The sequence below is a fragment of the Sinohyriopsis cumingii genome, chromosome 11 (assembly GCF_028554795.1).
Source record: "Sinohyriopsis cumingii isolate HCF-2022 chromosome 11, ASM2855479v2, whole genome shotgun sequence".
NCBI classification, from domain to species: Eukaryota; Metazoa; Mollusca; class Bivalvia; order Unionida; family Unionidae; genus Sinohyriopsis; species Sinohyriopsis cumingii.
In genome coordinates this window covers 18,005,926-18,023,376 of record NC_142971.1, presented here as the reverse complement: position 1 = coordinate 18,023,376, position 17,451 = coordinate 18,005,926, and the positions used below count along the sequence as shown (strand labels likewise).

Genomic DNA, 17,451 nt, shown 5'->3' with positions numbered 1-17,451 from the left:
TTGCATATATATGAGATACGCTGTGTTGTTTTATGGCAATTGATCTTAACCAATCTGCACAGACCCAAAACTGATTCGCCATGCTATTGTGGGTGGGTCGTTGAGATCCACTGGTTGGGTGGTGAGGCTAATATCACAAACCAAATCTAGGTCGCCGCCAAATAGGATAAGAACCGCGTCCTTACGGAAAAACCCTAAATATTCGTATTCTAAATAAGTCGCATACCACAATGTCTAGATTTGTTATATAGTTTATCCAGTACTTACTGCCACCAGATAGTTCAAGAATGATAACATCAGGTGGCCTACCAAAAAGACCGTCTCCTAAAATGTAAATTAATATGAAATACGGTGATGAAAATCATTTGATTCAACCAGGAACAATGCAATTATAACTTAAATTGTAAGAAATTACCATGTGAAGCAGAAAGATAAATAAAATATGAACAGAATCATAGATAGAAATAAAAAAGACTGTATATCAACCAAATGTTCTTTATTGAACCAGAGATATGCAATGCAATACCACATCTAAATGGAAGACAGTATTGTCATATTCGCTAGTCCAGATTTATCCAACGACGGATCTGAAAAGAAAAAGGAAGTATTTTTATATACTGAACGTACAATAAACCTCTTTAATCATGATAATTACTGTCAGACTATCATCTACGTAGAGAAGAAAATAAAAAGTCTTTTTACCATATTAATGAGGTAGAAGTTATTTAAGAGTTGCTGATGATTACATTCACTGCAATAAATGTTCCCCGACAATACAGGAATAATCATTTTATTGAAACAAAAATAATTATCATTGTATTATTATATTAATGAAAATAGTGCTTTAAACATAAAAAAAATTAAAGCAACAATTATCGTCGTACATGCAATAATTTGAAGAATATTTTTGCGTGAAAAAACGCCAACGTTTGCAATGTGATCGTTTCAAATCCAAATAATAATTGAAAGTGTACATTCAGATTTGACTGTCAGAATCAAGCAAATTTGATGCAGAAGACATTGTCAATCCACTTTCCTCCAAATCTTTAATGCTACGATGCGGCATTGGCTTCATCTTGCGATAAGGATTAAGAACTTTAAAAAATTTGCCTTAGATATGCCTTGTGGTTCTCAGATTTTATTCATTGAGAACAACATGCAATTTAATAAAATAGATTTGAAATGTTTTGCGACTTCAATGTCTTAAAAATCTATTAATTATTACCTTCCACCGTAAAGCCAAACACTTACACATGTACAATTTACCGATAATAGGATAGCTGTTGGATAACTTAAAACATCCCTTTTCGAACTTCGTTTCCAGGCAACAAACATTTTAGCTTACAAATATCTTAAGACGCAAGCATAAGAAGTTTAAATAAGTATTTTCTAGTAATATTTGAAATAATAAGTAAAAAGAAAAATCTCCACTAATTAATATTTTCCTTTTATCACTCAGCAACTGAATTTTCCAACATCTGAAATCACTCCTAACAGTTTAATGAGTTAAAGCGTAAAACTTTGTTGCAACGAAATAATGAGTTTCATATTTTTTAAATTAAGAGGAAAATTTCTTTATCCCAGTTTTGCCACACAATTGAATGTTCCAAAGAAAACTATTTTGCACAAATATTTCCGGTGATGCGAAATAACTGCACCTAAAGCAAATATTGTGCATAGAATACATTTAATAGTTTTGGAAATAACCCTTTAAAATTTGATAGTGATTTCTCCATTAACAGATATAGAGCACAGTGTAAAATAAACCGGGCAGTATTGATGGCCACAAAGGAATTATAAGTATATATTGAATATGAACTGCATGATAGAAAAAGATCTCACAACCAATATTCACAAAGTATAAAGTAAGGAAACTTAATAATACGAACAAGAAGCAAAACAGGAAGGAAATGTTTCATTCTGCGAGATAACGGATTGACAAATGAAGGTTTTAACAAAACCTAAAACGCAAGGTTTAATGTCATCTGTATTGTAAATGATAATTTAAAAGCAGTGCATATGTTGCAAAATCTGTTTCAACTGTTCAAGGTTCAGGAAAAAGTTGTTTCACACATTGATTTTAAGAGAACAATACGATCCCTCATTTCAAAAAAATATATTGCAGACTGAAGTACTAACTAGAATATATTATTAGTGCAAATAATAAATGCACATATTACACTCTTAACTTTAATTGTGATGCATATGAATACATATTGTGCTTATCAATGTTTAAATTGTATGTCAATAAATGTTTTCAATTCATGTTCTCAAACTTTCTGCACTTGATTTTGGCCAATAATTTTAATAAAATGTCTTATAAGATAAATCAATAAAAGCTACAGTGTCTTTAGTTGCTGAATAACAATTGTTTTATCGTAAGTATTTTCATCGGACAAAAGTATTGTTCATTTTTTGACAATATTGTATCCACATTTTATTATCTTGCTTTTTAAATATGAGATAAACAACATTAAAATTAATCAGATTTATGCAAGAAATAAATAACAGTAGCATTTCACAATCTGACAAGGAAGAATACAGATAAGAAGAGACTTCGTAAAGGTGATGTAACATACAAAGATATAATTTGTACTACTTTAATCAAAGGGGAGTTGGAAAATTGATGACAACCAAAAAGATAAAACAGTAAACATTTGTCAATGCAAGCTGAGATACTAAATTTATTGTTTAACTAGCATAATCATATTTTAAATTAAACATTCTAAAATTCTAACAAGTGAAGATCTTAAGACCTGTGACCTATGATTGTTGGGTTCTTTAGGCGAGTTAAGGTGAGGGTTTAGGGAAACTTCTTCTCCAGTGTCGATTAAAATAGATGTAAAACGTTTATTAAGATCACTGATGTCAAAAAGGTTCTTTCTTATATCTAGTTTCGTAAAATGTTTAAATCTTGACCAAGTCAGCCTTGTTTAAATTCCGTTCGAGAATTTAGCCATGGATGGTAGAGTTAATGTTCTTTAAAGAGATCTGGAAGTAGTCAATGCCGTGAAGATCAATCGTGACCTATAGTTCAAAAGCAGCGACGAAGTACAAATCGTCATTATCAATGTACATATATGTACTCATTGCAGGATGCAAATGTCTTTTTCTTTGTATTATGTAGACACAAATCGTGTCCAGAAATGAAATATGCTACCTATTACTTCAGTCACACATGTAATTTGATACCCCTATATTGTTATGGACATTGAATTCCCAGATTAGAACATATGGGGCGGGCAGCTGTTGAATGAGTTGGTCTAATTCTAATGGAACCAATAGTAACAATCGATGTAAAACAATCAATGGCTTGTAAATTTCTCTTTAAAGGAATGGTATTACGAGGGGCCCGAATGTAACGAATATCGTAAGATCGTCTTGCTGACTTGTCAACATTTTTTGAGAGTAGATGTTAAAGTGTGATGTCAGTATGTTTAACAAAAAGTTTCCTGCAATATAGCACTGCAATTTCAAATTCACTTAAAACAGAAGAAATTCATTGCAGTTAGTATTAAGTCGTCGACAGTTCCATTGTATAATGGTCATCTTTATCATGAAGTAAAATTAGAGATGGTATAGTAATTAGGTTAGATCTTTCGCTGAGAAAATTGATATGCTTGTTTATTAGGAAGATGCACGTAAGGTAAATGTTTTGTTAGTAGGTCTTGAGTCGACTTTAGTGCAAGAGGCAGACTTTTATACATCCTTGTCCTTATCTTACAGTGCAAATCCATTGATATCATGAAAATAATACACATTATATATTGTACGCTGTTTCATTGATATACCACGAGATGTATAAATATTTCATTAAAACGAAATGGGGCTCGCAGAGTTTCTGCTCCCGGAGGTATCATGGATATTAATGATTACCCATCTCTTATTGATGAAATCGTTGATGATTATCGCAGTGATTAAGTAAATGAATAACAAATAAAATGATCATACACATCGTCGCGTATAATTTTGAATGTTGACAATACGTGAGATGCCCCATCGTTGAGAAATAACTGTTTGAATAACCTGCAAGCTATCACAGAAAGAGAATTCTGCACGTGAGAGTTCTGGGAGATGTAGAACAATTGCAAGGAGACTAGTTAAATCTGTAAATATTGAGACCGGCGAATAAATAATATTTCAGTCAATGAACATGGCTGGCAAGTATTTTGGTATTAACTCATTCGGGATAGAACGTGTTGCGGATAAAATAACCAATTTGGCATTTTCGTATAAATATGAATAATATATTTCATTTTGTTATGTTCCAATCGTGTTAGATACGGACAACATCCTTGATAAAAACAACGGAGACAACTCTGCAGTAGATATGAAACGCGATTGATAGAGTTATCTTCGTCCTTGACTCACGGAGATAGATTTCAGAATACTTGTAAATAAATAAATTTTTGTGGTTAATTCTCTCTTCTGGATTTTCTCTCTTTTGTCATGTATTCCTAAAAGGCACAGCTAACGGTTGGAAAACATCGGATTGGGTAAAATGTCTGTTACTGAAATGTTAATTCGACAAGCCGAAATTGAACGGGGAAGTAAATAACTACGGTCTGTCGAGAGCCGGTTAACCATCCTGTGTTTCACAAGCAAGTACAAATAACAGTATCCACTTGAAGCGCTGACAGTTGTCTCCGTTGTTTTATGACATTTCCTAGCTTGATTTTATCAAGATGTTTATCAAGGACTGTCAGTGAAGGTAGGTGTGATCGTTTATTCAGGAGAAATGGATTTTTTTAAAGAAACAATATTCTCGTTTTACTGAATCCGTCCGGTTTCCTGGTTCATCTGCATTTTTTCTGCGATTATATTTAAGAATATTTAAAATACAAACAGCAAAAAAGCCACTCCCGTCGCGTAAGCTATTTTCGAAGTTCCATGCATTGGTTACCTTATATACTTTACGACCAGTTCTATCATTGGGGGCCCGCCCTAAATGCTCGATCTTCAAAACACAAACACACACCTTCCCACCATGTCACCACGTGGTGGATGCTCATTTGCACTCTCCCCGAGTTGATTTCGGGGAGTGTGTGCAAAAATCTTTTGAACGTAGAGAATGGCTCCCGTGTATGTTGTGCTGTCCTTTGATAAGATTTATGTATTGTGTCGTCCTTAATTAATTATATATACTATATGTACTGTACCGTCCTTAATTAAAATTGTATATACTACATGTACTGTGCCGTCATTAGAATCAAGGTTTACTGTAAATATATCTTCCTGAGCCTGCTAGAATGCCATATGGCAATCGAGGGTTTCACATGGAGATTGTGCCGTCCTTAATTAAAATTGTATACACTACATGTACTATGACGTCCTTACTCTAAACATGCCCTCTTGAGCCTGCTAATCTAGGGACTCATATAGGGGTTGTGCTGTCCTCAGAAGTAAGATTTAAAATTAAGATTTTTGTATTTTGCTGTCCTCTACTAGACGCGCACTTCTGAGCCTGCTAGACTGTTGTTTGACAATCTAGGATTTCACATGGTGCTTTTGTTTCGTGCGCACCCTGAGTCTGCTAGACTGTCATATGGCAATCTAGTGTCTAACATGGGTTGTGTCGTCCTTAGTGTAAAACACCCTTCTGGACTTGCTAGAATGTCATATGGAAACCTAGGATTTCACATGAGCGTATAAAAATTCCTTTAAACGTATATTTAGTATATAATGAACTATGAAAATATCAATGTTACTATTTCTGCTAATAAAAAATTTAAACATGACGGCATAAATATATTTGATGAACTAAATCCTGAAAAAATTATTTCTGATCTTTGAAGCATTACAAGAACGTAAACTTGAAGGGGGATATACACTACCATCAGAATACAAACTTGTGAAGCGAACTCAGGGGGTGGATGTTTCAATCGTTGGCTATAGTAAAAGAAACTGAAGTAGGGAAATTCATCTCTCTCCCTCGCGCGCGCGCAATAGAAAAAATTAGATTATAACTATCTCGTGAATACGAAGCAAAAAAGACAATTAACACTCGCATAAGGCAATTAAGAAGGATTCTGTCAGAAACTGTCAGTGGTAATGAAAATGAAAGTTAGGGTTATTTCGTGAAAATGAATGTGAAAGTATGCCAGATTTTAGTCTTTCTCTCACTGATTTTAGTCGATTTGTCAGGAAAAAATTAATATCCACGTTGTCTTTTGATGAAACAAGGAGGGGAATTATTATGCATTCTTTTCTCCTGTTTTTCAAGCAATTGTTATAATTGACTCTGTCAAGGATAAAGTCAAGGACTCTCAGATTAAAAATCCTTAGGATTTCACATATAAATTCAGACTTAGTTTTCCATTTCGTAAATAAAGCAAGTGGCCGGTCTGGTCAGGTAGTTTGATATTTGTTCTTGATAATAGCGGATTATGACATCATAAATAGACTGGATTGATCGTTTCTTGCACAATCAGATATCCGGGTAGTACTTGCGGTGTAAAATTATATATAAGATATATCATTGCTGTACTTAATTTGATATTTCAGTATTTGTCTGATAGCTGCCATCAATTACGTCACATACAAGACTAACCGCGATCGTTGAGGCTATATTTAAAATTTCCGGCGAAATATGGCGACCTTCACCGTGTTGATTATTGTTGTATCTGAGAATACTTGCCGGCGGCCGTGTTTTTCTCCATTGTTCGAGTAATTTAGGAAAAAACTTATCAATGATACCATTGACTGTATATTTTTAGTTCGTCTGCATTATTCCCGGGAAATTTATAATTTGGTAGATCAGCTTTTGTTATCGAATATGCATTTAAAAATTGTTGTTTATACCGATTTCTTTCGTCATAATTAATTGTTTCCCGAATTACTCTTTGGTTAATATATTCAAGATCAGATACGGACTGATTTAATATTTCAATTTGTTTAATGATTTCCTTGCGTGAACATGCTATATCAAAAAGATATTCAGTGAATCTTTGCTGTAGTCTTTCTCGTTTTATTTTATGTTCTTGATTAATAATTTTAAAGTACTTAATAATTTCATCTAGGCAAATACTTGTAGCGTTAGTTCCTCCTGTAACGAGTCGTTCAAAAATAAGATACCAAAACACATAGTCCTTATTCATTAAGAGAAAATCACTAAACAACATTGCATTTTTATAGCAAGTAAATGATCTATGCACGATGCGTTAATTTCCCAGTATGATTGGTTATCCTTCTTAAAATCAGCCCGTGTAGGCTCAAGTATTGGCGGTGGTGTCTCCAGGGCAACTTCAGGCCATTCTGACACTGATCTGATCGTAGACTGATAGATATGAACTGCGTAATTGGGAGAGTTTATTTCTATTGCGGCTGATAGCGTTGGATCATGGACTGTTATGGCTATTTTGGATTCCCGGCTTGTAACATATTTAATTCTACCCTGAAATTCATCATTGATCTGTTCGATTTGATAACTGCCGATCGGTATTCCAATGACCTGCCTATCGGATGTTCCTTCTGATTTATTTTTATTTTCAAAATACCAACGAATTATTCGATTGTAGATCTCCGAATGATCTTCACCTGATATTTGGCAAACTAGTATAATCGCAACTGCGCAAGGGCGATTTCTTTTATTGGAATCGCGGTTGGAAAATTAATACTAAATTAAGGGTTTTTTTTGAGATTACTGATATCATCGTGGTTTTTAACGGTCTTGTATTTGCGACTATCTGCTGAAGTAGTTCTGTCATTATTTAAACCCGTATAGTTTAAATCGTGGTTTTCTAAATCAATTACTTCATTGTATGTCTTAAACATTGCGTCAAATTCAGAATCTGGTATCGTCGTATCGTTAAAGCTTGATGATATCAGCGACGATAACTTAGAATACGCGTTTGTTGCTTTGTGTAGTTTTACAGAGTAATCATGAAGTTTTGTGCTCGTGCACGTGGATATCTTTTTTCGCGATAATATTAAAACACCAGCAATTGGTGCTGATGATGAAACAAATATTATTATTACCTATCGTTAATGGTGTTAGACCTGATAACACTACGCCAGTACCAGCAGTGAGCGCGGATACGAGCATACAACAACATCGATGAGAGCTGCACGTCTTCGGTATTTTTTTTACTTTTTTTACTTTCGTTGTATATATATATATATATATATATATATATATATATATATATATATATATATATATATATGAACAATGGTTTATAGAGCTATTTGCCATTCACGTACTTGATCATATATAAATTTTTGAACGTCCATTATATTTTACTAGGTAACCAATTTAGGCGTTTCAGCTACAAAACCCAGACAAAACGAGTAAGATGCTGGGGTTAATTTCTTATCAGCTGATTCCAGTATAAATGTTTCTTTGTCTCCCCTATTTAACACAATAGACACAAGCCCAAAGACTTATCGGTTGAATGCCGCCAGGGATATGTAGTGTATATACTAAATTTTGCAACGCTGAACACAGACAACCTGTACACACCAGTGACTCCGGGGTATGTTTGATAGCATTATTTTGTTGTGACCATGTTGAGAATCCTGATGACACTGTGTATACTACGTTGATGATCTGTTTGTGGGGAATTTTAATCAGATTAATTTTTTAACGAAATCAGGAATTCCACTTACGACATCTTCTAGTGTTTTTATAATCGTTTCAATATTCGTCTTGGCATCACAGAGTTTCACGGGGTGCCAAAGAAATCATCTGCTATTTCATTAAGTTTTCTAAAGTTTATGCGGACATTTGTAAACATACCCACGTGGACATCATACTCGGCCCGCAACGTGGATAATTTACCATCATCGGTTTTGTAGTTGACTTTTACATATTTGTTTTTGTTGCGGCATCTTCGTCGGATGTTGGATCTCTTAGCACGACTATTTTCTTTCCGTTCATGCTGAGTTCAGCTGTCATTGTGTCGCCGGTATTTTTAAAGCGATTATCAACGCTTCTTGCAATTTCATCTCTGATGGATATAAACGATATATTTGAGTCTCTGATTCTACTGCCGTCAGTAAACATTGGGATGTTATCCGTGTTAGCACCGAGAACTCTACGAATTATATCATTCCTTTTGATATCCTGAAAAACAGACAGCTTCATCTCGGTCAACTCCAGAGAGGTTCATGATATCAGCGAGTTCTTCTTTAGTCGCGTAATTTGACAAATTATTTCGTCGAACCTTTTGTTACTCTTAGTAATATCACCGCGGGATCTTCCGTAAATATCTACCATTATTCACAAACGACGAACTTGTATAATGGTGCACAACTTCGTGATGTGGTAACGATGTCGTTTTTGAAATAGGGTCAAGTACAGCAATTGCTTCATGGCCGCATATTAGTGGATGGGTTAGTGTTTGTGTTGGTAGCGTTGAATACCAAAAATGGGGTTTTGTACGGCGTGACGTAGCTGATGAATTCCTGCGGTGAAGCTAGCCCATATGAGTCACAATAAATAATTTCACGGGATCAATTGCGTATGCTACCCAATGAGTTCCTGCACCGGTACTATTCTCGAGATTAATAATACCCTTCTCGGTGTTGTATGGTCGCAGCGGTAACTGATTGTGCATAAAAACACCTCTGAAGCTTTTTATTTTTAATTGCTTAGCAGCATCAAGTAAATCAAAATTTGACAGCGCCGAAATCAAAGAATTGTTCCTGGAAGTCTTAGATCCTTTCCCCGAGGATGAGTTCCTGGAAGCCTTAAGCCCTTTCCAGTTGCTTTTTTTAATGCCGTTTCAGCAGCGATTCCAACAGCACCTAACGCAGCTGCTTTTGCAACGGCTGGAGCTTCAGCGGCTATCAGCGCTGGTATTGCTGCGAGTAAAGGAAAGATACCTCCGGTTTTAGCGGCGTCGCTGATGGTTCCGATGGAAAGATTCAGTCATATTCCAGTTTTCGATTGTTTTGCTTTATTAAGATGTTTAAGCTGACGTTCCGTCAACGACAGATTATTTTCACCGCCTGTGATTTGATTGTTTTTTTAACGTTATTGTGGTTATTGTGGTTCCGGTTTTTTATTGATGCGGATTGTAGTTTTTTAATCTGACCAGGAGTCAGACTGACGCTAACATGATGGTATGACTATATTGATGATAATAGTCGTGCTTTTAAATTGTTACGTATTTTCCATTGGTGCATCAACGACTTTAATTCTACCACCAACACCTTCGAGTAACATTGCTTTGTCGCTGAGTATGACCGCGATTGCTCTAGCACTAGCAGGAATAACCGGCGGACCAGCTGCTCCTGGTGGTAGTCAAGCTATGCGAGCTCTAAAGTGTATATCAACGACAGATTGCTTGAATAAATCCAAGTGTTCCAACGAGAAGTAATAGATTGGATACAGTGTTGTAAAATCGCTCTGAGATATCTGTAAACCAGTATCGATGTTTTGTATGCGTTCCATGTATGATACTAATCGATGATATGCAGGTGCATCATAATTATGCTCACAATAGAGCAGTATTTCTTCGGATGGTCCTTGATGTCTGATTATCCTCAAAGCAACTTCAGAAACTCGAAATCGGTGAAATACCATTGGATTTCCTTCTTGTCTGTTTACTCTGTGGTTTGCCTGAAGCGCAACAAATATATGTCGTGGTGCTGACACTCCATGTTGTGATGCTATTTGTCACGTGAAGAAACCAGCAGCTTAAGGGGAGAACTATCTTTGAACATTGTAAGCCATGATAGCATCGATTTACCACCTGTGTTCATAAAAGAAAGTAATCGCTGTTCTTCAGTAAGCTATGGAGTCTATACTGGCAACCACAGTGACAGTTTTTTTACTGTTACTTTACCATCATCAACTTCAGCAGGATGCCATATTGCATCATTGTCAGTGGGTTTTCTAACAAGTACTATTGTGTGTTTAGCGCCGAATATAACCTTTCTAACATCTTTGCAAAATACAAAAATATGAGAATTGCGCATGAAAACTCATGATTGTCGTTTAACATTATTCGGCGTGCAGGAAACCCCATGTTGTAATCTTCATTCATTGATGCAACTTCGGTTTCAGCTGAATTTGTTCTTACGTTTCTGTTTTCTGGGTGATCAGATGTGTCTTTTGCAAATTTCATTGTTGGACCAGCCGATCTTGTGTAGTCATCGGAGTATCTTCCAAGAATAAGTATCGTGGTGGCAACATCGACATTTTCAAGACACGATTCTATATCTTTTCCGTCAATAGAGTATGTACCTCTGTTAAATAACGCTATTATGCCATTATTAACAAAACCAACTCGATCACCAATTCCGTAGGCTGCATTATCTGCTTTTGTGAGTCAACCTACAACTTCAATAAATGCTTCAGAAGGTAATACATATCTGCTTGTATCCCGAACTTGTAATTCAATTCTTCCACGTGCGTCTGGTGTGCGTGCATCATAAGAATAATACTGATAATCACGCACAGACTCATCTTTGGGAACTGGTGCATCTACGTCAAATGCTGTGTCGGATATGCACTTGAATATTTTTATTATAGTTGTTGTCCTATAACACGAAGACCACTTCCTGCTATCAAACTTTCGGTTATATTTTTTTCTATTTCTTTTGCGGAAGGTACACCAGCCAACTCTGCTAGTTTTTTTATTTGCGGCCTGATTTATTATTTTACTGATATCCTCGGGCATAACCTCAGTGCTTGGTAATTTCACTGGTTGTGGGGTTGTCGTCGTATTAATCGTGTCTTTGATTGCCGTGAACGCTTTACCAGCAACGTCGCTGATTGCACCATGACCTTTTTCACGAATAACGTCGATGGCTTTCATTGATAATTGTTTCGCGATTGGTGCTGCATTGGGAGCCATCGTTTCAAATAATCCCTGGATAACATTACCGAGTCCATCTCCGTAATACGCGCTGTAAACAGGTAATCTTGAGTTTACTACTCTGACCATCACGGGTCTGGGGTGAGAGTTGTGTATGATCATCTTATTTGTTAATTATTAGTTTAATCGCTGTAGTAGCCGTCCGTGATTTCATCAGTGAGTTCCCGATAAACATTAATATCCATAATACCGCCTTGAAATAATCGTCGACAAATATCAGCTGCTTCATTGATTATTTCCGGAGAATTATTTCCGGCCGTTTTCCTCCTGTGAGAACTTCTAGTCGTTGCACGTCATCCAGACTATTGTTAGGACAAGTAACAAGACCACTTCCAGTTACATGCAGCTCTACCGGAGTTGGATCAGGTGATGGTTGTCTCCGTGCTTGAAATCGTTGCTTTCTTGGCGATATAATTAGTATTCCAACACCTTTTTTTATTTCCGTAACTTTTTCAACAAAATCATCATATTCTTGCTTAGATTTTTACTGATTTGTGAAATATTCTTATCCTCACGAAATACTGCAGCAGTCCACTCATGTTCTGGAGTGTTATAAAACTCTAGCTTTAGAAAATGATGCCATAGTTGATACCCACTCGCAGCAACATCAGCAGAATCACCTATAACATGTGTATAGCCTTCCTGGGTAAAATACCTAGTTTTTTAATTTTGATTTAGATAGATCCTCGAAAATATTTTTAACATCCTCAATTTCAGCACGTGTTTTAACGGCAGACTCCACAGCTTCACTAATTTGTTTTGGTAATGTTTCGATAACCTTCTGTGATGCTATTGTAGCTGTAGCAATCTCTTTGGCTGGTTTGACAATTGGTCTAAATAACTGTTCTGCACTCTCCGCAAATTCAGCTTGAGATTCTTGACGCGCTTGTAGTTTTTCTTTACAAGAATCATGGAGTGGAATATATTTCTTAATTGGTTCTAGTCGCTCTCGAGCTAATCTAGCTGCATGAGACTCCAACGCTGGTGTCATTATTTGATATAATTTTATTTTAATTAATAGCAGCAGAGAGGGTGCAGCCACGGATAGGTGTCACGGTGGGTAAACTCGCGCGCGTACCTTTTTAATAAACACTAACGCGAACAAAAGTAACAAAAACAACTAACCCGGTGGAGAGACTCACTCTCGGAAGGTTAGAGGCTTCGGTTTCACGTTATTGGCGTATTTGTTTACGTTTTCGTAGGAAATCTTAGTTTTCCAAAATGGAACTTATAAAAGGTGGGCTGTTCACCCTCTCTGCTGCTAGGTTAGAACGAATAAATCGATGAATAAAATGCTTAAGTTTTGTGCATTTTTTTACCATGGAAGCATTTCGTTTTGAAAATTAGCAGATGTTACAAATAAACGGGATGGTGAGAGAATGTTGTAATTATAGTGTTTCTTTTAATGTCTTTTTCCCCACTCTTTAGCAGGTGTATTTACCTAAATACATTTGTTCTTGAGCGAATTTTGATAATGGACAATGAAGTTGTTGAAGGTTATAAATTAAATGTCAGTTAGTGTTTTCTTGCAAATAAATGAATGTTTTTTAAAACCTCAGATCTTTGTTAACTAAAAATTGAGATGATTAAATGTTTGTTCCCTATAAATGGAGATTGAGAAAATGCTGTTTTTGTGAGTGGATAAAGGCTGTTTATTTTGAAAATTCAGATGTTAGTGGACAGTAATTATTTTTAAAACTTAGATATGTTACTGTTAATAATGTAGGCTGAAAATAAGATGCTTTTTGCGAGTTAACCGACAACTATTCTATTAACTGTTTAGAGCGCTGTCGTTGACGCTAATTCATCTACAGTAAAGGAGAGGACAAGAAGACAAATTTGGAGACAATTTTTGACCAATATTATAAGTTTTAGTTGCGTCGCCGAATATGTCGATGCTATATTGATTATCTGAATACGTGGAAACCATATTGATTGTTTGTTACGGACATCTGAATACGTGGAAGCCATATTGATTCTTTGTTACAAACAGCTGAATACCTAGAAGTCGTATTGAAAATTGCTTGCTGTCACGTTGTGAAGACAGCCGACATGTACACAACTTAACTGCGGAGGAGAATGTCGCCATGACATTGGCAACTGACCTTTGTTGCGCAAGAGTGTGGCTTGAATCGACACTGGATGGAACAAAGGGGCAGCTATCTTCAACAGGACGAAGTAGCTGGTAAAACCGGAAGATGGTGTTTATTCACACCCAAGCTGCAGCCTAGCCGCGGAAGAAAGAAATTTGACATACGCATGAGAAACAAGGCAGATTACAGTCCAAAGAGACCCCAGTATAAAATCAGGGCTTAATTAGGAAAATAAGGGTGGGACATATGTACGAAACAGACCCTTATTATATTTTTTTTACGATCACTTTAGTACTCGCTAGGATATTGACCAACACAAAGGTCTAGTAAGTTAGGGAGTGAATTCTAATAGGCGTAATCCGAATGCACGTCATGCGTAAAGGGAGGGCGGGAATTCAGACTTGAAAAGCTCCTTAAAGGTAAGAATTCTTCGACCGAATTTGTTGCACATTAGTAATTTAGAGTTGTAAGTTTATATGTAGTATGTAGAAAGTGATTGCTACAATTATGTTGGTATGTAGAATTTACCTTTATTAGAGTTAATCTCACCTACGTATTTGAATTGTTTACCTATTGGAACGTTTCTTAGAGAAATTAGTAGTATATAAGATCTAATTACGTAGATTGTTAATCTGTGATCTGAATTAATTGTGTTATTTGCTGTTGTGTGCATCGTATTGAATTATTGCATTTATTAATGACTTATGTTAGAACTTATTCTTGTTTTAATTTTGAATTTGAATACATAGTTGTAAACTATACACAGTTAGGCATGTTGGCGTTGTGGAAATATTGTGAAGTATCTGCATATTTGTGTATTTGGGTTTGAACTTTTTGTGTATCTTATGATTTGTAAAGTAAGGAGTTCGTCTGATTGTTGTGATTTTGGTAGTTACTATATCGAGAATTAAAAATGTGTACTCATGTCACTGAAGTTGTTGATGTTTGCATCAGAAATCGTTAACACCGTTTTTGCATTATTACCCATATTTTATCGTACAAGCGTGTATGGAATATTGTGATGTGAGTGTATGCGTGACCTAACGATTTTAGTTGCCATTATACTGCTGAGAGGTTGTGTGAGGGTGTGAGATTGTCTAGGTCGAAAGGGAAACTAAACTATAGGTCCCTTATTATTTACAAAGAAACTTTCTGTGCTCTTTTGGAGTTGTTCGTGTTGGACCGACGTACACCCAAAGATGACGAAGTAGGGAGAAGTTGTTACAGAGGTCAAGGACAGGATAGAATAGCGGAAGCAGAAGTTCGAAGGCAGACCGGAGAACAGAAGTGGAATAAGTGGAAGGGTGAAGGACGTAATGGAGGGACGAATGGGGTAATGGAGTGCCAGTCAAGGAAAAGGGAATAATACAGATGTGCAAAGTATCAGGGACAGTTGGAAACACTTTCACGTTGCACAATAGATGATGAAATTAAATTAAATAGGTCGACTGAGTGGAGAAATTGTGGAAAGTTACTTGTTTTGCTTGAATATTTAGGTGTGTCGTTAACACATGATATTGTTCCATATTATCCATCTAGATCATCGGCAGTGCTGACTGGGGGCTTGGAACTATATAGTCATCTATTTAAAAAATTTAAATTGTACGTCCTCCTACGAGATTACCATTAATACACTAAGAGACAATGTTAAAGTTGAAGACATCACGACTAACCCATATACTGCGTCCTTCTCGCATATGTAATGAAGTTCCTTGTCACAGGGATAGTCGTTCCAAAATCCATCGGAGAATATACTCAGGCAGTCCTCATTTCCACCTAGGTCATCTGGATTCCAGGAGGCCCAGTGGTTGTAAGACCTCGACGACAGCAGCGTACTGCTATGAGTCCAAACCCAATCTCCCTTTATCATATTGTCTGTCGCACCCATCCATATCTGACCTAAGGTTAAACAAAGAACAATATCAAATGAAAAGTTTAGTTTCCATCAGGATTTATATCATTGTCAAATATTTATAAATAGGGACAGCGTTTATATAATAATGTTTCAGTTTTATTCACAGATATATTGCAACCGGTCTCTTTCACAAAGGGAATAGTTTCCCTGAATTCACATCTCCTTTTATATGGTCAGATTTGGTCATCATAATCAGACAAGCAATTCATATCTCTTCTAATACATTTTGCAGTGATATATATATATATATATATATATATATATATATATATATAGAGAGAGAGAGAGAGAGAGAGAGAGAGAGAGAGAGAGAGAGAGAGAGAGAGAGAGTGAGTGAGAGAGAGAGGGACAGAAAGAAAGAGAGAGGTACAGACAGAGAGACAGTCGGACAGACAGAGACAGAGGCAGAGAGATAGAAAGAGAGAATAATCAATATACACCAGACAGAATGGAAGGTGCTATCCATGGATAATATATGCTATTTATACACTTAATACATTTTCAAACAATTTAATACTCGGATCGAAGAATAAAGATGCAGTCGCCTTTAATGATTTAAACTCGATCAATGTGGCTGAATTTTAGATATGAATATCGATCGGAGATAGTTTAGCATACATTCATGAAAACTATCATATGTTATTTTTCATTAAAACCGTAACAATAGAAAGACTTATTATATTCTCACTGTATTCATACTGTTTTCCGTCGATTTATTATCTTAACGACCAAACAATAAAAACGGAAGAATGCAAAGTCGAGCAAAATAGTTGGTATGAGAATCACAAACCTTGAACAATATGTATTTGGCTTGCATCATTAATATACTTTTGAGGATGTGGCCGCACTTGCTAAGTTTGATATAGTTAAGTTTTTTTTGTATTGCCTGCCACCAACGACCAGTAAACAAAAATACAAAATGATCCGCTGATAAATTCTAATTCATCACTTTCACGTGCCCATCTCTGCTATACCGGTTATACGCATGTAATTGTGAGCACGCTTACATATTGTGGTTATTACCATTTATTTTGTGGCACGAGAACACCGTAACTTGTAATTATTACCAACTTGTGTAGTGTTATACAATCATTACGCTTGCGCTTGCACTTGTATCTGCAAAAAATACATCTTGTGAGGGATAAAATGATGCTCTTTCACCGCAACGTTTCCATCTCAGGAGAACGAAATCAGTTTCAGCTTACTCATAAATTTCAAATTATTTTGACTTATAAAAAATTACTAATCGAAACTACATTTTAAAAAGATAGATATCTTTATGCAGTGTTTATACTGTTGCTGCTTTGGCGATTCATGGAACTACTGACCATTGTCATGACTCTATGGTTTTAATCAAAGTAAGAGAAAAGAGCGAAAGCCAACAAGTTTTTAAAAGTTTAACAAATAAAGTATTTCCTTAGAATACAGAGTAAAACATGTAAAAACAACTTAGGGTATTGAAAATTAAATCCCCAAAATAATACAAAAGATTCTGCTCAGATCTTAGAGCACGAATGAATAATTTTCTTGATAAACACGATTATATAGTCATCTACGTGAGCAAATATCACATTTAGCATTTTCTTGAAAAGTTTTTACCTAATGGAACGTTTCAGTC

The 17,451-nt window shown here is 35.8% G+C and overlaps 1 protein-coding gene across 1 annotated transcript in view; it reads right to left on the bottom strand.

The window, feature by feature from the left end:
* Positions 1-479: 479 nt before the first annotated feature.
* Positions 480-17,451, bottom strand: part of LOC149787685 (asialoglycoprotein receptor 2-like) — a 32,987-nt gene continuing 16,015 nt past the window's right edge. The window contains exons 4-5 of the mRNA XM_089975638.1: positions 15,592-15,817; positions 480-587 (exon numbers count right to left, since the gene is read on the bottom strand). Of these exons, the coding sequence (XP_089831764.1) occupies positions 572-587; positions 15,592-15,817 (242 nt within the window). The 3' untranslated portion in view covers positions 480-571. The remainder of the gene's footprint in view (positions 588-15,591; positions 15,818-17,451) is intronic.